At 46.4% G+C, this 21,934-nt stretch overlaps 1 protein-coding gene across 4 annotated transcripts in view; it reads left to right on the plus strand.

Moving 5' to 3' along the window:
- The window catches only part of St3gal5 (ST3 beta-galactoside alpha-2,3-sialyltransferase 5), a 54,697-nt gene extending 33,309 nt beyond the window's left edge, over positions 1-21,388 (plus strand). For 3 of the 4 annotated variants that reach the window (XM_050126432.1, XM_050126434.1, XM_050126435.1), the window contains exons 3-7: positions 1,921-2,023; positions 12,481-12,824; positions 16,800-16,986; positions 18,635-18,793; positions 21,009-21,388. In XM_050126432.1, coding sequence (XP_049982389.1) covers positions 1,921-2,023; positions 12,481-12,824; positions 16,800-16,986; positions 18,635-18,793; positions 21,009-21,257 — 1,042 coding nt within the window. In that variant the 3' untranslated portion in view covers positions 21,258-21,388. Of the gene's footprint in view, positions 1-1,920; positions 2,024-11,899; positions 12,197-12,480; positions 12,825-16,799; positions 16,987-18,634; positions 18,794-21,008 lie in introns of those variants that run through there. The other variant, XM_050126436.1, reaches the window with a different exon arrangement.
- The last annotated feature ends 546 nt before the right edge of the window (positions 21,389-21,934 follow it).

Below are 21,934 nucleotides of genomic sequence, written 5' to 3' on the forward strand. Positions count from 1 at the left end.
CACACACACACACAAAGTATTGCATGCATGCCATATACTCTCGGGTTTAGAGAGAGGAGTCAGTCTACTGAGTTCATGAGATTACTGTCGGAAAGGTATCAAGCGCCCAGTGAGGTGCTTCTCACTGTCCCGTGCCCTCCTTCGGCTCTGAAGAACTAACTTACCTGGATCTTGTATGTGGAAGATAGATTTTTTGTATGGAGATTTGTTCTCTCCCCCCCCCCCCCCCCCGAGCCATTTTCATAGGCAGTCCCAGATCCGGACTGTGTCCTCAATCCCGGGGGAGGTGACGGTGCAGCAGGTGGAAGGGAGCACTCCGGAAGTCTCAGAGGCTCCCAGCAAGCCCTCCCTCGTGCATCGTCATCCTCAGATCAGCTTCCTTGGTGGTTCGCATCTGTTGGAGCCAGCGTAGATTGCTAGGGGCTTTATTTTAAAAACTGCCTCTGCCTTAAAAAATACATTATTTTTCTCAAAAGCTTATTCCTTAATGTTGTTTTTATAAAAACATAGAGTGGAGAGTTGGAGGGATGTCTCCCAAATACTTTGTGAACTTTGAGTGGACATGGGTTTGATTTCCGTCACCCATGTAGTGGCTCATAGCCTCCTGTAACCCCAGTTCCAGGAGATCTGACACCTTCATCTGGCCTCCTTGGGGCCCAGGCACACATGTGGGCAAATACTCATACACATAAAATAGAAGCAAATAAGGCTTAAGGATGTAGATATTAAACTGTGGCTTAGACATTTTAACCTTTCGTTTATCATTGTTACTGGGGTCTTATTAAAACTGAGATCTTGGCTGGGCATAATGGGTGCACACCTTCAATCCCAGCGCTGGGAAGGCAGAGGAGGAGGATCTTTGTGAGGTGCAGGTTAGTCTGGTCTAACCTGGCAAGCTGCAAGACAGCTGGGACTACTTAGAGAGACCCTGTCGAGAAAAAAAGAACAACAGCAAAACACTGAAATCTTTAGAACAAAAACTAGACACTCCAAGGACCGTGTGTCTGTGTGTGTGTGTGTGTGTGTGCTCACGTTACTAGTGTGAACTTATGAGAGCTCTGCAGAGAGCTCTTAGATGCACTTAAGTGTAACTGTTAGTGCCCTCTAATTACTCATTTGTGTAGAATTCTCTAGAAATACAAGTAGACTGATTTTTTTTTAATGTTTTGTCTGCAAGTGTGCCTGTGCACAATGTGTGTCGTGCCAGAAGCCAGGAGAGGATCCCCCAGAGCTGGAGTTACAGGTGGTTGTTCGCCACCATGTGAGATTGTGTCTTTTTAAAAACTTTGAGCACTTCACACATGATAACGGCATCTATGGGTTTTCCACCTCTCCCTGCACCTCGATTGTTTCTTTTTTAAAGGCCTGACAGTGTTTAAAGAAGCAGAAGAAAAAAAAAAAAACGGAAGCAGAGATTCTGTAGTTCAGTAGTTCAGATATTACTTGTTCAGTTTAATTCTATCATCAACACTGTAATTTGGATTTTATTATTGTATTTTTCTGCCCTTGCAAAAAAAAAAAAAAAAGTTGGGGGCACGAGAAGATTCTGTATTTGCTTATAACAAACACAATCATAAATGACTAATTTATCTCATCAGGAAATAACACCTTTCTTTAGCCCTGGCGACCTTTTATCAGCGGTTCTCAACCTTACTAAAGCCGTGACTTTTTAATACAACTCCTCAACCATAAAATTATTTTCATTGCTACTTCATAACTGTAATTTTGCTGCTGTTATGAACCATAACGTAAATGTCTGAGATGCAGGACATGCGACCCCTGTGAAAGGGCTATCTGACCCCTTGGTTAAGAACCACTGCCTTAGATTCTGCTTTTATTCCATTTGAGTTAGGATTGCACTTAGTTTAGGCTTTTCTCTGGGTGTCATAGCCTGCGTTACTGTACCTGATTCCCTCCTAGGTGTACGTTGGTTGTGTTTGGAGTCTGGCTCCTGTACAACCTCAAGTTCAGTCACAGTGTTGAAGAATGTGACATGAAAAGAGTGGACTACGTGGACATAAAGGTAAGCTACCGCGTGTGGTTTAAACCCAGCGTTTCCAAACAACACCGCCGCCAGCCCACCTCTACTGTGGGACATAGGCCTGCTAGTGAAAATCTGAACAAGGAATGTTCTAGTTTCATATCTGTTTCTGTGATAAAAATAACCTGACCGAAAACAGTTAAGAGTAGAAAAGCTTTATTTCAGTTTCCAGGTTACAGTCCCTTCCAGGGGCGTCGAGGCAGGGACTCTTAAGGTAGACCTGGTTGCTATTCCATGCGGAATTACCTTCTAACCAGGGAACTCACTCCCAGCCAAGACCACTATCAGAAGCCATGAAGGAGCACTGCCTGCTAGCTTGCCCAGGCTCATACTCAACTAATTTCCTCACGCAGACCAGGACCACCTGCCCAGGGAATGGTACTTCCCACAGTGGGCTGGGCCCTCCCACGTCAATTAACAATCAAGACAGGTCCTGTAGACACGCTCCTAGGCTAGTCCCATCTGGCAGTCCCTCAGCTGAGACAGCATTCTCAGTTGACTAGGCCGTGTCCAGTCGACAGTTAAAGCTGACCAGGTCAAAGGAAAAGCCAGTCTCACCTACCCAGGAGTTCATCTGTCGCAATGCTGCCTGTCGTCCTTCTGGCACAGCTGATGACACCATTCTGTTGCTGTGCTGTGTCCTCCTGGGCTTCAGTTTTTGGGGGGCGGGGTCTCTGCAAACAGCACAGCCGGTGGAGCAGAGATCCGAGGCAGGCACGAAGGAAGTCCAGTTCAGCATGACTCAGCGGCTGGTGCTGGTTCAGACTTCTGGAGTCTGACACCACACAGTTTACTGTAGTCATATTTAAGTATGGTACAATCTGAAAAAAAGGTTTCTGGTGTAGCACAATCCCATGTACATAGGAGGTATCGTTACATGCAAACTCTCCTCAAGGTACATGTCACTTCTTCCATGAAGAAGGTCTCTAAAGACAGTTTACATGCCTTGTCTCAAGTGCCCGAGGAAGGATCAGGTACGGTCTTGGTCATTCAGATAGTGCATAGGTCATCCGGGTTATTAGCCACCTTTGGTCCTGGTTGGAGGAGTTTGGGGGTCCTCTGGCCATACTAATAGTGCATCACCTAAGCTATTAGTACCTCCATTCCCAGCCTTCTGAACAGAACACAGTTAAACATCTCTTCTGTCGAAGAGACAGCATGGCGTGTTTAGCATTCCTGGTTTCCCTAGTGCTATCTGTGAGCACAAGGACAGGTTTTAAAGACTTTCACATAGTATTTCAGTTTTTCTTTAAATTTTTATTGATGTTTCTAAGTGGTTTGATACATGAAATACAAAGTTCACTGGTAAACTGAGTGGTTAAATTCGGCAGAAGTGTTCAGCCCAAGGTCAAAGACGAGGTGATTGAAAACCAGGTGGTGTGGCGGGAGTGAGCTCCAATAGGAACAGGTGTTACATGTAGTGTGACTCACTGTGCCATTGTCCTGCCTCATCCAGCATGATGTCTCCACAGACGGTGGCCTGAAGGCTTGACCCGCTTGCCCGTGTTCACGTCTAACGTAGGACGCTAGAGCAGTTAGTCTCGGTCAGTGCTTTGGTGTGTGCCCGGATTCATACAGCCAACCCAGTGAGCCTCGAGATCACTCTGGATATGTAGTGTGTCACCTCCCTTTGTCACAGCTGAGATGGCCGGGGTTTGCGGATAAAGCGGTCAGGCCAGGGTCCTGACCACTCTGTGGTTGCAGTGCCTAGAAGGCAGAGGCAAGAAGACTGCTTCGAGTTCAAGGCCTTGTCTCACCAGACCAAACCAAACCAAATCCAATGGTACTGGACCCTTTGGGCCTAAGTTTTTCCAGTTGGGAAATGTCGGGGGCAGTGTGGTGTGTATCTGTGTAGAAGCTTCCCTTTTTTTTTTTTTATTTGGATTCGCCCGTTTCTACTTTTAGTCTGTTCTTCAGGTGCTCCAGTTTTTTGTGTCCAGACAGTTCAATAAGCCCGAGGAGCATAACCCTGTTTAGTCACGGGTTTTTGTCTTCCTGCCGTCCCCCGTCCCCCGATGTTTGCTGCCTCCTGTTTCATCAGTGTTCCATATCCGCATTGGAGCCAGTGTCCTCTGCTTGAAGCTCCATCCTCTGCCAATCTGTCCGGCCTTGCAGACATTCCCTGAAGCCCGTTCAGTTCCAAGGCTTTTCACAGTGCTCTTGGACCAGGGTTTCTAACATCCTGTCTGTTTTCTGTCTACTGTGAAAGGCATAAAATGGCATTTGGTGGGGTTTACTGGATCTGAATCTTTGCTGAGCTTCCCCACTTTCTCATGCACCTTATTTTCCTGTCCTTTGAATCATGTGACTGTCTGCCTGCCAGTTGATGACTCTGGAGTCCAAGTAGTAGAGGAGAGACTGGTCTCTCACGTGAGGCTGAACACGCTGCGGGCACAGGGTAGATGCTTTCTCATAGCACTGTGCGGAGTACGCTTGTCATCCCCCGTCTCCAAACTACAGGGTCTACAAGGATGCTCTGCTTGCTTTTTTAGAGGTCAGACAGTTATACATATGTGCATTTATGTGTGTGCACACCATGCCTGGTTTTCCCATGGGTCTTAGACTTGTGCAGCAAGCACTTTGACCCTCAGCCATCACCCCTGCTCCTGCTCTGATTATTGTAACTATTGCTCTTTTTTGAGATTTTTTTTAAAAAAAATTATGTATATAGATGTTTTGCTTGCATATATGCCTTATATCTCAAGTGTGCAGTGCCCACAGAGACCAGAAAAGGGCATTGGATCCCTAGAACTAGAATTACAGATGGTTGTGAATCTTGGGAATCAAACCAGGGCCTCTGGAAGAACAGTGCCAGCCCCATAATCATTGTAGCTTTTGCTCATTAAAGTTCTTCTGGGCCCTAATGGCTCTTGATAGAGACCAAAAGAAGACTCAGGACTGCATCTCTGAGACACCACCAAAAGGGAGGGAGCACTGGCCTAGACTGAAAGATCTGATTTGGGGCAAATGATGAGACCTGCCTATGTGGCCTTAATAATGGAAAGATGTACTGGACCAGTAACCAGACTGCAGGAGAAAGGGCTTGAGATCTTTTCCCTTTGCTACGCTCCCTATCATATTAATTCATGTAAGTGTGTCGCAAGTTTACCGAACTGTAAATCATTTGAGTGGAATTAAGTTCATACAGTTCCCAGTAGTCTAAGGAAAGCCCTGCATGCAAGCTGGCTCTCAGGAGTCCTCTGCTCTCGGTGTTGTCTGTTCTGTCTTATCTTTGCCTCCGGCGTGCCCTGTGATCGCATAGTAGAATTTCTGAAAACCGAACTTGCTACTTCTTGCCCCCCTCCCCAAGACTCTTGGTCTCTCATTATCTTCAGGAGCACATGGAAGCCCCTGAGTCCACCCTTACCTCCCATCAGCCCAGCACTGCCCCTGTTGTGTGCACTGGGTGGAGCTGCTCTTTCTTGTTACCCCTCAACCTCTTTCTTTCTCTCCACTTTATTGAGATGCAATTCACACATCATAAGTTCACTGTTTAAAGCATATGGTGCAAGGTCTTTCACATATATACCGTGGTGCTGCTTGGTGATGTGTATGGAGCCTTTCATCATCCCCCAAAGAAACTCCAGAACCATTAGCTGTTACTACTGCCCCAGGCAACTGTGAATTTCTCTGCCTCTAAGGCTGTCCCGTTTCATGTAAATATAGCCCACCATCTTTTGTTGCTGGCTTTTTGCATTTAGCAAAATGTGTTCATCTTTCCAATTGAAAACTAACGCTGGAGCTGGGCATAGTCGTCCACGATGGTGATCCCAGCATTCAAAGCTGAAGCAGGGATTGGTGCCAGCATGCACTGTATAGCAAGACCTGTTTCTAAAACCAACAACAACAACAACAAAAATCCTCAAATTTCAAAATATAGGGAAGAATAAAGGAGAAAGTGTGCTAAGGCTTTCCACTGGGGAAGAGAGACTAGGGGAATGTTATGTGCGCATAGCCCCTGAAAGCCTGTGACAGCCATGGGAGAACTGGGGTCCAAGTGTATTATTTGAGACATAGGTTCTTTTTTGTTTTGTTTTGTTTTGTTTTGTTTGGTTTTGAGCCAGGGTTTCTCTGTGTAGCCCTGGCTGTCCTGGAACTTCCACTGTATACCAGGCTGGCCTCAAACTCACAGAGATCCACCTGCCTCTGCCTCCTTGAGTGCTGGGATTAACGGCGTGTGCCACCACCATCTATCTGGTGCAGGTTCTTTTTTTAAATTCTTTATTTTATTATTTCACATCTTGACCACAGTTTCCCCCACTCTCCCAGCATTTCTAGTCTGAAAAGGGCAGGCTTCCCATGGCTATCAACCAAACATGGCATATCAAGTTGCAGTAAGCTCCTCTCATATTAAGACTTGACAAGGCAACCCAGTATGAGGAATAGGGTCCCAGAAGCTGGCAACAGTCAGAGACAACTGCTTACCACCCTTCTTGGTCCTAAAAGAAGACCAAGCTGCACAACTGTCACATATATGCATAGGGCTTAGATCAGTCCCATGCAGGCTCCCTGGTTGTTGGTTCAGTCTCTATGAGTCCATATAAGCCAAGATTAGTTGATTCTGTGGGTTTTTATGGTGTACTTGACCCTTCTGGTTCCTACAATCCTTCATCCCCCTCTTCTGCAGGCTTCCTTGAGCTCTGCCTATTGTTTGTCTGTGGCTCTGCATCTGTTTCCAGCAGTTGTTGGGTGAAGTTTCTCTGACAACATTGGCCTAGGCACCAATCTATGAGTATAGCAGAATATCATTAGGAATCGTTTATTGACTTTTTGCCATCATGTTTGGTTCTATCCTGAGTTTCTGGGTACTGGTACTCCAGGCAGTGTCAGGGGTGGGCTCCCTCTAGTGGCATCGGCATGGGTCCCAAGTTGACCACTCTTACAATTTCTGTGACACCTTTACCCCAACACATCTTATACTTTTGGTTGTGAGCCTGGCCTTTAACAGCTGAGCCATCTCTCCAGCCCACCCCAACACATCTTGTAGGCAGGACAAATTGTAGGTCAAAGATTATGTGGCTGGGTTGGTGTCTCAGTCCCTCCTTTGGAAATCTTGCCTGTTTACAGGAGACAGACAGTTCAGGTGATATATCCGCTGTTGCTAGGAGTTTTGACTACTTGAGTTATCCTTGTTGATGCCTGGGAGTTTCCTTGCAGTAGGTTTCTATCTCACCCTGAAATGTCACACTTTTCCAGTCATCTCTTCCACTGCTCTCCTCCTCCACCCCCGCCTCCTGTTCCCATCTCCACCTCCCCATCCACTGGTGATGCCTGCTCTTTTTTCCCTTCACAATGAGATTCATGCATACCCTCCTTGAGTTTTCCTTGTTAATTAGCCTCTCTGGGTCTGTGGATTGCAGCATGATTAACCTTTATTTTATTTCTGATGTCCACTTATGAGTGAGTACATAGAACTATATTTCTTTTTATGGATCTGGGTTACCTCACTCAAGATGATTCTTTTGTAGTTCCATCCATTTGCCTGCAAATTTCCTGACATCATTGTCTTTAACAACTGAATAATACTCCGTTGTGTAAATGCACCACACTTTCTTTATCCATTCTTCAGTTGAGGGGCATCTAGGTTGTCTCCAGGTTCTGGCTATTATGAATAATGCTGCTATGAACACAGCTGAGCAAATGTCCTTGTGGTGTGAGTGTGCATCCTTTGGGTGTATGCCCAAGAGTGGTATAACTGGGTCTTGGGGTAGATCAATTTCCAATTTTCTGAGAAATTGCCATATTGATTTCCAAAGTAGCTGTACAAGTTTGCACTTCCACTAGCAATGGAGGTGTTTTTCTTGTTCCTCTCCAGCATAAGCTGTCATTTGTGTTTTTGATCTTAGCCTAAATTCTAACAGGTGTAAGATGGAATCTCAGATGTATTTCCCTGATGGCTAAGGATGTTTAACACTTTTTAAAAGTATTTTTCAGCCATTTGAGAGTTCTCTGCTGAGAATTCTGTTTAGATCTGTACCTCATTTTAAAATTGGATTATTTGGGATTTTTTTATTTCTAGTTTCTTAATATTTTGGATATTAGCACTGTGTCAGATGTGGAGTTGGTGAAAATCTTTTCCCATTTTGTGGGCTGCTGTTTTGTCTGGTGAATTTCCTTTGCCTTTTAGATGCTTTTCAGTTTCATGAGGTCCCATTTATTAATTGTTGATCTTGTGTTCTGTTCAGGAAGTTGTCTCCTATGCTAATGTGTTCGAGGCTATTCCCACTTTCTCTTCTATCAGGCTCAATGTATCTGGCTTTATGTTGATGTCTTTGATCCACTTGGACTTGAGTTTCGTGCAGGGTGGTAGATACGGATCTATTTGCAGTCCTCTCTGTGCTGCCGTCCAGTCAGACCAGCACCATTTGAAGCTTTCTTTTTTTTTTTTCATTGTATAATTTTAGCTTCCTTTGTCAAAATTCAGGTGTCCATAGGTATATGGATTTATGTCTGGGTCTTCAGTTGAATTCCATTGATTCACCTGTTTCCTTTTATGCCAATGCCTTGTGGTAAAGGCAGGCTCGTGTGTGTCTCAGGCTTGCCTTAAAAACTCTTAGTAGCTCTTTTAACATCTTTTAAAAAAATGTGTTTGTGTGTGTGTGTGTGTCGATGCATACATGACACAGACACACACAGAGGTCATAGCACACTTACAGGAAGGAGTTGGCTCTTTCTGTCCACCACGCAGGTTCCAGGGATTGAACTCAGGTTCAGGTTGAGCTTATGGGGCACTTTTCCCTGCTCAGCTGGCTCACTGTTCCCACCTTTCTTGGGGGGGGGGGGACACAAAACAACAGCAACATTGAAAAACCAGTTTAACCCTGTCAGGTTGCCCCACTTTTCAGAAAGGTCTGGGCAAGATGTCGCTGATCTTCTGGTATGCGCAGCTTGTCATGGGGGGCTTGAGGAGGGCACAGCAGGAAAAGAGATGGGAAATGGGACAGACAGGCCTCAGAAGCACAGCAGATAGCACTGGTTTGTTATAGTTGTGCAGCACGGACTGGGACCGCAGATGTGCACCGCACCCCTGGCTTTACCCGGGGGCAGATTTGAGAAATTGAGCATGTGTAGTCTCAGTAGAGCCAGCCCTGTTAGCATCATTGGCTACATCCAGCTTCCAGCCTTTCTGTCCTAGAAGGTGAGTATGAACGCACACAGTAGGACTTACTCCTTTGGGCTAGTCTCTGAATTACACCATTTGCACTAAATTCATCTTGGGGTGTTCTAACCCTAGTTAGTTCCCTCAGATCCCTTTATATTCAGTTCTCACCTAATTCCACACAGAGGCCTCCCTGTGGCGTCCTTCCCTTGAGTTTCCTTAAGTTTTGTCTGCTTATTCACCACGAAGCTGTAGACAGGTAACTTGTGCCTGAAAACTTGGCTCCTCGATTTTGCCAGACACTGGGCAAAATACTTTGGTCCTCAAAGGGAGGAAGAAGCCAGAGTGCAATTACAGATATGGAAACAAGCATTTCCGTAGTAACTGCCACCAGGTCCCAAGAGCTGTCTTCCCATATTTAGTTAACCCGAAGTTCTTTGACCTAAATTCCCTCTCGTGAAATTATAGGATCAGCAGGCATGCGGATGGAGTGCGCCGCTTGTTTGTGTTCTAAGAAACATGGTCCTTAATGTTAAGGAGTGGAAATGGCATGGAGATTCTGCTGCGGGAATTGACCTTAATTCCCTTTGGTGAACTTTCATGTCGTGTTTCATGGCAAATGTCACATCATTGAACAGCTGGACCTTTAAGGTATCTTTCTTCTCCTTGTGGGTGCTGAGAAGCTCAACCTGGAGATTTTGAAGAACTAAAGGTTTTTTTTTTTTCCATCCCTAGATTTGACACAGTATCTTGTATCTTGTAAGAGTAACATCATCTCTCTGAATCCCAGGGCCGCGTGGATGGTGCCACCCAGGCCAGGGGCTGGCGCTTGCCAGTCAGCCCTCCCTCACTTAGCTGCCATGCTCCGTTCCTTAAAGTAAGCTGTTCCTTCTTTGAATTATTTTTCTGAGCTGTGAACCCCATGTAGGGAAAGGAAGAGAGGTGCCAAAGTACATTCTAGTTTGGAAAAGTTAGCCCCTGTGATTGCAGACAAGTTCAGAGCTCAGCGTGGCTACAAACAAGGGAAACAGAAGTGAGTCGGGACTTGCAGTGGCTGCAGCATCCCCAGTGCTGTTTAGCCATGCATGCTTGCTGGCTCCCTCAGATATCCTGCCGGCTGTGAAGCAGGCACAGGGAGTTACTGCAGAAGGTGACAGCTGGACCTTGGTCTCTGCTTGATTAAATTTGAAGCCTGAAACTGACTCCTTTGCCGGGACAGGGAATGGAATGAAATTTCACTCCTCTCTGACGGAAACTTCTGAAGGAAAGATTTGGCAGCGTAAGAGAGCTGTACACATGCTTCCAGCTTGCTTGCAACCTCCTTCCAGTCTAGACGGAGGGGAGCTGCCCTGGGCCTCCGGCGTGTATCCCAAGGGTTAACTGAGTCTTTGGGGCTTCGAAAATGGCTGTTTATAACCTCCAGACCTGGAGTCTATCGAGGTGAATAAAGAAAGGGGCGGCTCTGTGTGCTTTGCTTCCCCCAGTTTGGCTTTAAGACCCCATGAGGGATGGAATCTCACCCGCCTGGTATTTGTGAGGACACAGGGTTATGACAGATTCCTTGCTCGGCTTTCTGACGGATCCCTGGGGAAGTTGCCATTCCCTACCTGCGCCAGTCTCTGGAGTGTTGCTCTTTCCTGTGGGTGTAGAAGCTGCTGTTTCAAGCCGTGGCATGTGCGCAGCCCACTACTGGTCGTACCACCTCCAAACCACAGGGACCTCAGCAGTGACCTCATCTTAGGGTACCCCCGAGGAGTATGAGGCTGGGGGATTATCCCTCAGTTCCTCGTTTCCAAAATGGAGTCAGTTCCAAAATGTACATGCCTTTATAGGTACTAAATAACTTTTCAAGGCTATCCTGTTAAAATATTTGAAAGGTTTTCTACTAAAATGAGGGAAATATGTTCCCCTCAAAAATAGATTTTACAAAAATTAGATAATGACTGGTAAGGCGGCTCCTTGTTGCCAAGCCTTACAGTCAGGCCATCCCTTAGTCCCACGTGGAGGAAGGAGAAAACTAGCTCCCGTGAGTTGTCCCCACCCCCCCCCACACACACACGATGTTTCAGACTACAGCAGTGAGAATCTTTCTGACGCACAGACAGATTTAAAGACAAGAGGAGGTCCTAGGAATAGGTGTCCTGGTGGGCACGGGACCTCGTGCCTCACATCCACCCGTACTCAAGTGCACACAGAAGGAAGCTGCACTGGAGCAGGCCTGTGAGGCAGGCTCAGCAGGCCTGAGGCAGGCGAGGCTGTTGAGCATGTGGGGCATCTTTGGGCCTCGCCCACAGTAGCTGTGCTTTGCTGATAGGAGCCATTAGCTCTGGGAACTTGGGAGTGAGCCAGCAAGTCCTGTGTGTCAGGACACTCATTCCCTGATAACACTGAAGGTCATTTGTCTTCTAGACTGTCCAAAGCCAGTTAATCCTATTGAAAAATAAAACTGTTTCTTGCCCTGCTAGATAGAAAATGTGAAGCTCTTTATTGTTGCTGTGGAAAAAAAGAAAAAAGAAAAAAAAAGAAAATCACATAACACAACCGTTACCTTAACCGTTGGGGTGCAGGGTTAACCAAACCAAAGTCTTGCAACATGTCAAGCAAAGATTACCACTAAGCTGCATTACTGGCCCCAATTCAGCATGATGAAACAGACCTCTAGAACTTCTTTTTTAGAGAGAGAGGAAGAGAAGGAGAGAGAGAGTGTGTGATCTCTGTGTTTCTGTCTGCATCTCTGTGTGTGTGTGTGTGTGTGTGTGTGTGTGTGTGTGTGTGTGCGCGCGCGCACGCGCGCGCACCGTAGCATAGAATGGAAGTCAGAGGACCGTCTTTGGAAGTCAACTCTCCTTCTATCATGTGGGTGCTAGAGATGGAACTCAGATCGTCAGGGTTGGCAGCAGCCACCTTGACCTACTGAACCATCTTGCTGGCCCTCCAGAGCCTTTCAGTGTGCAAAACTGAAATGCCATGCCTGTTGGTGCATTGCCTCTTCACCCCCTCAGCCCGTGGTCCCCAACATCTAGCTTCTGTAAACCTGACCACTTCACACACTGCAGGTAAGTGCAGTCTTCTTAGTGCCGTCTTCATGTGACTGGTTTGTCTCACGGGCATAATGAAATCAATACCCTTGTGGAGTTTCTATTCTTGTCATGTGATAGGGCCTCCTGGTTCCGTCCTGTTCCTGAGCTAAAGCTAACCCTAAAAGGCAAATGCTCTATATTAGCAGATGGCAATCAACACGGGAGTGGCTCCAGGCATCACAGGGCTGAGTGTCTGTCTACACAGTGTTATTTCTAATGTTGCCGAGGTTCTAAAGCCCATGTTGGTCATCCCCTTTCAGAGAGCTCAGAGATACGCCCAGCAAGTCTTACAGAAGGAATGCCGGCCCAGGTTCGCGAAGAAAGCCATGGCTCAGTTATTTGAGCACAGGTACAGCATGAACTTGGAGCCCTTTGTGCAGAAGGTTCCCGGGGCCAGTGAAGCCGAGCTCAAGTATGACCCTCCTTTTGGATTCCGGAAGTTCTCCAGTAAAATCCAGAGCCTCTTGGATTTGCTGCCTGAGCGTGACTTTCCTGAACACTTGAGAGCCAAGCACTGCCAGCGCTGCGTGGTTATTGGAAACGGGGGCATCCTCCATGGACTAGAGCTGGGCCATGCCCTCAACCAGTTCGATGTAGTGATAAGGTATCTGCACTCAAAACCAGCTTTATCTAGAATTTAGGCTCGTACTCTGGGCCAGTGCAGCTCTGGGGACAGAGAGGAACCCTGGAAGCTCTTTCAGCATCTCTGTTTCAACTCCTGTGTTTTGGAAACAGAGCCACAAGTGGCCAGGTGTCCCAAACTATTTATTGGTTATACTAGATTCAAGAAGTATGCTGTGGGCTGAAGTCACTTGCTAAGCCTTTCAGAAGAGGGGCGTTTGGAAGGATGGGAGGGCTTGGTAAACAGTGTGTTAGCTAGGGAGGGTGTTAGCTACAGGATGGTGCAGGACAGGAGGATGATGAGGGATGCCTGGCTTGGGATAGCGAGCCCTAGGAGACAGTGCTGGCTAGGGTAGAAGGCCCCTCGGGTAGTTAGAACTCAACACAAGCAGTAGACAGCTGTTCTAGAGCTCTCTGACTTCACCTAACTCTTTAAAGGGGATTTTTTTTCATTGGCTTATTTGTTTGGTTTTTGGTCTTTTGAGACACGGTTTCTCTAGATAGCTCTGACTGTCCTGGAACTCACTATGTGGACCAGGCAGGCATGGAGCTCCCCAGAGCCGGGATTAAGGTGTGCATGGAGCTCCCCAGAGCCGGGATTAAGGTGTGCTCCACCACACTGTGCTTAAGTTCTTCCCCTAGGTTAGGGGTGTGACGGAATGGTAGAATACTTGCTTCCAATACTCGAGGCTCTGTATCAGTGACAGTGAGGAAAGAAAGGCTTTCCAGGGATAGATGTGAAGCACGCATTAGCAGAGAGAGAATGGCACTGCCCGTAGCCCGCGCGGCCCTGGTTTGCTGTGCTGCTGCTCACTGTGGCTCCGGGCATGTGCTTGTCTGTCTTCCTCCTGAAAGATTGATTTTGTTTATCTGTGAGTGTGTATGTGAACATGCACACATGTGCCCGTGGAGGCCAGAAGAGGACATCAGAAGTTATAGGCTCTTGTGATGTGAGCCACCCAGGATGAGTGCTTGGACTAAACTTGGTCCTCTGGGAGAACAGCAAGTCCTCTTAACCACTGGGCCATCTCTCCAGCCCTGCTTTACAAAGTAGTTTAGCCTTATACTTATGATTAGTCTCTAAAGTCATTAATATCTTAGAACTCCTTTAGAAGAAGATAAATTATTGGGTGACTCTCTTCCAGACATTAGAATGTTCTCATCTTTTTACTTTTCATTATGAAATTGCTTTGTATTTTTTTTTATCCACATGTCTTTTTATCCAGCTCTGATTAGTTCCTTGGACAAGTTTTTTAGAATAGAATCGTTGTCTCCAAAGCCTGCGTCTGTTTTTCCAACCATTAGTACACTGCATAAATTAACCACAGGAGCTGGGTCCTAGTTCAGTCTGGGCGGATTGAAGACAAGAGAATGGGGACAGAGCCTGGGGGAAGGTGTGACTGACACCCATGGTTGGGGGTTACACACAGAAAGGGGGAGCAGTGACAGAGGGCTGAATCTGAGCGACATACTGAGAAGTCACTCAGATTGGCAGCCCCTTTTAATGGTTTGAAAAATAATGTCAAATAATACCAAGATTTTGACTCCAAGCGCTTTTGGCCTTAGAAACTGCTGTTAGACACCCGGAAGTGGAAGGAACAGGTTAGTGAGGGACATAATAAAATCCACTCCAGACATTTTGACCTCCAAGTGATGATGCTCACATGGGACCTTTGTGATTTGGACCAGCCACTCCGTGATGCCTCAGTTTCCTCATCTGTACCCTAGAAGCAGTGAGGTTCATCCACAGTGGAGACAGTGTGCTAAGAGCAGTGAACAACGGGGTTATGTTCAGTGCTCAGTAAATGCCACAGCTACTTCAGGAGAGCGCATAGGAAGCCGAGGACTGCAGCAAGGTGCAGTCGGTGAATGATTACATGTTCAAAGGGGCAAGGAAAAGAAAGTAGGAGGACACAGAAGAGAGCCGCAGACCGCAGAGAGCAGGAGCAGAACGGGCTAGGCTTGTGGGGGTCAGTGGCTGTGACGGCTGCCGTACACTCGTGCTTTCTTCTCAGAGTAACCCCAGTGGGTGGTGGTGTCACTCCTAGCAGGTGCCATGAAAGACACAAAGGTGCCGGTCCTTAACTGCTTAAATACAAGCTCTGGAGGCTCCAGCCCCTTGCACCTGGTCCCACTGAGCCGATCAATGAACACCTGTGTGCAAGTAGTGTACAGAGCAGGGCCAGGAGCCCCCACTTGTCCGGCAGGGCAGGGCTAGGCTGTGGGAAAGCTGGCGGGGGAGGGGGGACCAGTGTTGGCAGTGCAGACCTTCAGTTCCGGGGCAGAGGTGGCTAGAGAAGGCTGCACCTCAGGCTGACTCTGAAGGATAGCAATGTGTGTCTACTCAGAAAGGAATCAGGTGGGGACGGCTGAACGAGGAGCCCTGCCTGGTGTGAGGAGGGGGCTGATAGCTGGGAGGGGTCAGAAAAGAGGCTTGATGCCCTGGGGTGGCAGGCCTGGGGCATGAGGACTTCAAGGGTTCCTTGCACATAGAGGCTCCAGTGTGCCAGGGACAGTGAAGGGTGCTTGGAGCCCTTTTAGAAAGACAAAGATTGGCTAAGAAGCATTTTTATTCTCATAAGTTTGTGGGAATAGTACAAATCATTTCATTTACCTTCTCCCAAATTCCCTGGTTGACCACATACTTTCCATTTACTTACTTTCCCTGAATCTATACAGATGCCCTTGGCTTTTGAGGCTTCCCTCTGTATGCCCAGCGTACTTTTCCATCGGGACTGCATTAAAGGGCAAGGGAGACAGCTCAGTGCGTGAGGCTCTTGCTGCAGGACTGGAGCTCAGGTCTCCTGAGTAAACGCCAGGCATGACAGCCAGCCTGTTGATGCCATGCTCCATAAGTCCAGGCTCAGAAGGCAGAGGCAGGCTGGCTACCTAGACTAGCCATCCTGGTGAACTTTGGCTTCAATAGAGAGACCTTGTTTCAAGCGATAAGTTGGAGAGCATTTGAGGAAGACTCCCCATGCCCACCCACTCATGCATGAAAGGGGAGGGAAGAAGGGGAGGCACTAACTCCACCTAACCTGCTAGACATCTGAGCTTAGTGTAGACTGACAGTCTCTTCCCCTCAGAATGGGGTTTCTGTCAGATGCACACTGCTTTGGGCCATCATAAAATTGGAAGATCTTAAGTTGAGCTGTTAAAGATTGATACCGTCTGTACTGTTCCTCCCTCCTGACCCTGTTGCAATAGCAAGCCCTAAGAACTTGAGTATACTTTTTCTGAGAACAGAGACATGATTACTCAGACTCAGAAAGTTAGCATAATGCAGTTAATAAGTTGTATCCATATATTAGTACCTACAGACCTAATCTGCAGACTTTATATATATCAGCGGTGCCTTTCCTTTTCAAAACAGAAGAAGGAAAACAGTCTGGCCCAGTGGCGTGCTCTGGCATTTAACTGTCCTGTCCAGTAGCCAGTTTTAATGACCAAGGGATTGGGTGTTAAAGGTCAGGAAGGGGAAGTAGCTTGAGATAGCAAGGTTAGACACAACTATGTGGCTGACATTTTTATGCGATTTCAGAAGACCATTAACTAGCCGGGCACAGTGGTAGCTCTGTAACCCCAAGTACTCAGGAGACTTTGGGATTCTGGCAAGAACTCTTAATTATCTGAGCAAATAGGAGACTTTCAAAGAAAGTAATATCCAGGAAAGCCCCAAATGTTATGTTTGGATTAGCTTAAAATACCAGGACATGATAGAACTGCCTAGGTTGACAGTCTCGGGTTATGTCCTGGTGCTCCAGCATGGGTTTGAGGCCGTGTTCAGCCAGCGCCCTACAGGGCAGCGATGTGCAGACCGCTGGGGTCACTGGGAGGGACGCCTACTCCAACAATGTCCTGATTCATGAAGGCCGTGGCATAGGATGCTGGGATGTCACACAGTGTGACAAGATGATTAATGACTTCCTTTGTCAATTGTTCCTCTTTGTTTGACTAGGTTAAACAGTGCACCAATTGAGGGTTATTCTGAACACGTTGGAAACAAAACCACCATAAGGATGACCTACCCAGAGGGCGCCCCACTGTCAGAGGTGGAGTACTACGCCAATGACTTGTTTGTTACCGTTTTATTCAAGAGTGTTGATTTCAAGTGGCTTCAAGCAATGATAAAAAATGAAACCCTGGTAAGCCCTCAGAATTCTTCTGGAAATCCAGCATTGGTAAAAATTAGGGCATCTTCGAAAATATGGACTTTTATTTTTAAATATTCACAGTAGAATACAAACTTTTGCTTGGTCTTTGAAATGATATTCTCCCTCTTTGTAGAAATCCCTCAGAACTCGCCTGCACATTTGCTTGAGAACCTTATTAATATTAAGACTTGGCACACGGAACTGAAAGTGTAACTCGGTCTGTGGAGTGCTCGCCGAGCATGCACAGGCCTGGGTTCATTCCCTGTTGCCACATAAAACCGGCTGAGGGGCACACACCTATATTCTCAGTACTTGGGAGGTGGCGGCAGGAGGATAAGCCCCAGGCCATCCTCAGCTATGTAGAGTTTGAGGCCAGCCTGGGCTACATGAGACCCCGTCTTAGAAGCAAGCAAATAAATAAGTAAACCAAAACTACAAAGAGAATTGCATGTGAAAATGGTGTTCTCACTAAAAGGCAGCATCAACTTTAAGACCACGCTTCCTATTGTGAGGTTGATTACCTTGTTCTGCAGACATGGACAGAATGACTTTTAGTTCAAGAAGTGAGATTTGCTGGATGAATGTAAACTGTGCTGAAGTTTATACAATAACCATCCCAAAGATGTTCTCCAAAATGCTGCGGGCGGGATCCTCTCATTGGAGTAAATCCAAGGCATCCTCGAGGGCAGCAGAGGAGGCCTCCACTGGCTCAGCTCCCTCTTGCTCGTCTGTCCCATAATCAGTTAATACTGCTTAATTGATTGTACTTAATTGATGTAGTCCCATGCATTAAAGTGAAATAATTTTCAGAGCTCAGTTATCAAGCTGATAATAAATAACTATCTCCAAAACTAACAGGATAGGGTCCACGGAGATGGCTCAGAGGGTAAAGGTGCCTGCCATCATGCCTGGCACCCCAGGTTCAACCCCAGGAGGTGCATGGTAGAGAGAGAGAAGTGATAACCAGAGATCCTCCTCCAGCCTCCATGCATGTGCTATGACACTCCACACACACACACACACACACACACACACGCACACACGTGCATACAATACATGGCTAAATAGACATTCTTTTTAATTTAGTAGGCTGTACTACATGATAGAACAGTTTACATGTCCCGAGCCTGGTTCTCTGTGGATGATTGTGACCTTCTGGATTTTTCTATTGCATAGAATTTCTGATGGGAAAATGAAGTGACCTCTAGTCAGTTGCTAAGCAATTTTATGAGACTAGGAAATAAAGTCAGTGGAAAGTGGGTATGTGGTGAGAACCTATCCAATAAGGCACTCCCCGCACTTACCACCCCTAAGTCGAGCTGACCTTCTCTGGGAACGCTGTAGATTGTAAAAGAGCCCTGGCTCAGGTCATTCTTGGGGAATTTCTTCCTCAAGCAAGCAAGTTGGTTCTGTCATTTCTGTTCAGGTCTGCAGCAGCTTTGTAATTTGCAAGTTTCGGGGTTACATTATTGGGCAGAAGTACTAGATTTCCATGCATTTAGATGACTGTGCTCTAGGGTGCAGGGTACAGGGCCAGCTGGAGCTGTGCTCATGACCTCGGCATCATTAACCTTTTTACCCTCTGCTGACAGGAAAACCTTAGTAAGTATCCTGACGATTGCTTGCATTCTTTCCTTAGCCATTTTGGGTTCGGCTCTTCTTTTGGAAGCAGGTGGCAGAAAAAATCCCACTCCAAGCCAAACACTTCAGGATTTTGAACCCACTTATCATCAAAGAAACTGCCTTTGACATCCTTCAGTACTCGGAGCCTCAGCTGAGATTCTGGGGCCAAGACAAGGTATATTTGTTACGTCTCACTTAACTGTTCTCTGTGTACAAGAGAAAATAGGTTTAAGTTTTGTGCAGGCTCATCTATACCCCTAGAAGCATTTCTAGTAAGGAAACCTACTCATTGACCAGACAGGTCCACGTGTGATTATCGTTCTGCCCCTTGGTGTCAGGTTTTCTCATGGTCGAATTAGCCTTCTTCTAGTGTACTGTAACACACATGTTACTGAAATGTTAAGAAAGGCATCTTGGCCCCAGCACGAAGAGGCACTTCGTTAATCTGAAAGGTTCTGTATATTGTATCTCTGTAAGATACTAAGACTTGGTAGCTACCAATGCTTCACAGATGATGATAAATGAAGACAGCCCTAAGACAGTGCTTTTCAGTCTGGCCCCACACCAGACGTTCAGACTTCACTAGTCAGTGTTGTGATCTGTACATGGGGATATTTTCAAAGTTACCCAGATAATTTGAGAACCTCTGTGTTCTAGGTTTCTATTGGGTAGGTTGTTAACCTGCAGTTAACATGTGCTGCCAGAAGGCGGTGGTGTGGAAAATGATTTTATTGGCGCTTGGCCCATGTCTTTAAAACTTTGAAGCTTGCCTGGTCAACAAAGTGAGTTGCAGGGCAGCCAGGACTACACAGAGAAACTCCATCTTAAAAAAAAAAAAAAAAAAAGCCAGGTGGTGGCGCCACCTTTAATCCCAGAACTTGAGAGGTAGAGGCAGGTGGATCTCTGTGAGTTCGAGGCCAGCCTGGTCTACAAGAGCTAGTTCCAGGACAGGCTCTAAAAGCTACAGAGAAACCCTGTCTCAAAAACAAAACAACAACAACACTAAATACTTATAAAATTATAGTACATGTATAAGACATGCATGGAATACAAAAGAGTATCAGTACATGTGGGTCCAAGTCCCAAGATGCCTTGCTGTGTATGAACAAGTACTCTGGAAATACCTCAAACATTTCTGGGCTCACACAACACAGATATGGGAAATGGCCTGCAATTGGACCAGCAACAGCCCTCAGGACTGTTAGCCACAAGCTCTCTGGGCTTGTCTTATGGTGTTATTTTTACCCAAAACTTGAGTGAAGATCCAGAAAGCTTGTGCCAGGCTTGCACATCCCAGGAGGCATGGCAGGATTCTAGGCAGACAGAGGGTGTGCCAGCAGTGAGAAGCTAAAATGGGATGAGCCTTGGGCCTGCTGAGCCAAAGTTAGTTGAATCTATTTTGAAAGGAGTAAATGTAGCCGGGCAGAGTGACACATGGACTCCAGCACTCCACAGGCTGAAGTAGGAGGTCGTGGTGTAGAAGCCAGCGTGGGTTACATGGCAAGACCCTATCTTAAACAACAACAACCAGACGGATGAGCGTGATGACGCCTGCTGCAGAACAGGAGTTCAGTCCTGGGCCCACAGGGAGAAGAAGAGAACCAACTCCTGAAAGTTGTCCTCTGACCTCCAGGCATGCACAGAGACATGCCTGTCCAAGTGCTCATGTGTGTGTGCGCGCACACATTTATACATCTTAAAAATATAAAAAGATAGTTGAGTTAGTTAATTACAGTTTAAAAATCAAGGAAGAATAAATGTCCTTAATTCAGGTCTGGCTTATTTGCTATGAATATAAAAATGGTCTAGGAACAGCAAATTGTAACATTAGTGGGACACTAGCAGCAACTAGGTATGTGGGAGAAATGAGAATTTAATAAGGAAGAATGTGCCCCACAGGAGGGATGGGATCCACAAACCATGCCCTGGGAAGGACCATAGCAGGTCCTTTCTGAAGTAGACCTGATAGATCCTTACAGCATATATACAAATAACACACAGACCCAGCAGGTTATATTTAGGAATATGTGTGTGTGTATGTATATATGTATGTATTATGCATGCATGCATGCAGTAACAACTAGTGAAAAAAGAGGCCGTGACTTTGCAGGAGAGCAGGGAAGAATATGTGGGAGATTTGGAGGGAAGAAAGAGAAGGGGGAAATGTAATTATGTTATAATTTCAAAAATTTAAAAATAGCCAGTGTAGTAGTGCACACCTTTAAGCCCAGCACTTGGTGAGCAGAGGCAGGTAGATCTCTGTGAGTTCCAGGACAACCAGAGAGCTACATAATGAAACTCTGTCTGAAAACAAATAAAAATTAAAAATAAGTTAAAGTATTATTTTTTAAAATGAATAAATGGAATAAATTGTTCTGTGTTCTTTTCAGAACATCCCCACCATCGGTGTCATTGCCATCGTCTTAGCCACACATCTGTGTGATGAGGTCAGCTTGGCAGGTTTTGGATATGACCTCAGTCGGCCCAGGATTCCTCTGCATTACTTCGACAGTCAGTGCATGGGCGCCATGAACTTTCAAGCCATGCACAATGTGACCACAGAGACCAAGTTCCTCCTGAAGTTGATCAAGGAGGGTGTAGTGAAGGACCTCAGTGGGGGCATCCATCGTGAATTTTGAGCACAACAAACCTCAATTGGAAATGCAGCTGGGACAGGTGGTGAAGCCTCCACTTCCACTCACCCTGCGGCTGCTTGACTGGCAGCTGCTGTTTTTAAACTTTTCATTAAAAAAGAAAAGAAAAAAAAAAAGCACCAACAAAGTTTAGCTCTTCCCACATCTTTGCCCTATTTATTTGAAGTCAGTGTTGGGTTTGCACATTTTTATAAGTTAATTTTAAGAATGGGATTGGAAAGACTTTTCAAAGAGAATGATATCAAATGATTCTTTATTGTATTATAAGGAATAATTTAACTTGCAAACACTGTACGCATGTCTTCTGCACAGTGGGCAGCAAGTCATGAGGTGGGAGCAAAGGGCTCTCTGGCCCTTTGATGACGGCCATGGTGCCTGATTCTGGATTCTGCTGCTCTGTTTGGAGGAACTGATGGCAGAGACACTTCCTACTTCTTGGATGAAGGGCTTACTCATGACCACTGGCAGCTGCAGGAGGTCGGGACCACTGGACAAGTTCATAACCCCTTTCTGCCAGTTCATCTTAGACTCACCAGCAATCAGCCAGAGCACCTGGCCTGGAGGTTGCTGGCTGGTGAGACACTGTTTGCTGAGTCCTGTGAAGTTGCCTCAGACTGGAGAAGCCATGTCTCTCCACACCATCAGGATACTTTTAAACTTCT

Source organism: Alexandromys fortis, unplaced genomic scaffold (genome assembly GCF_014885135.2).
Source record: "Alexandromys fortis isolate MF-2015 unplaced genomic scaffold, M_Fortis_MF-2015_v1.1 scaffold_257, whole genome shotgun sequence".
NCBI classification, from domain to species: domain Eukaryota; kingdom Metazoa; phylum Chordata; class Mammalia; order Rodentia; family Cricetidae; genus Alexandromys; species Alexandromys fortis.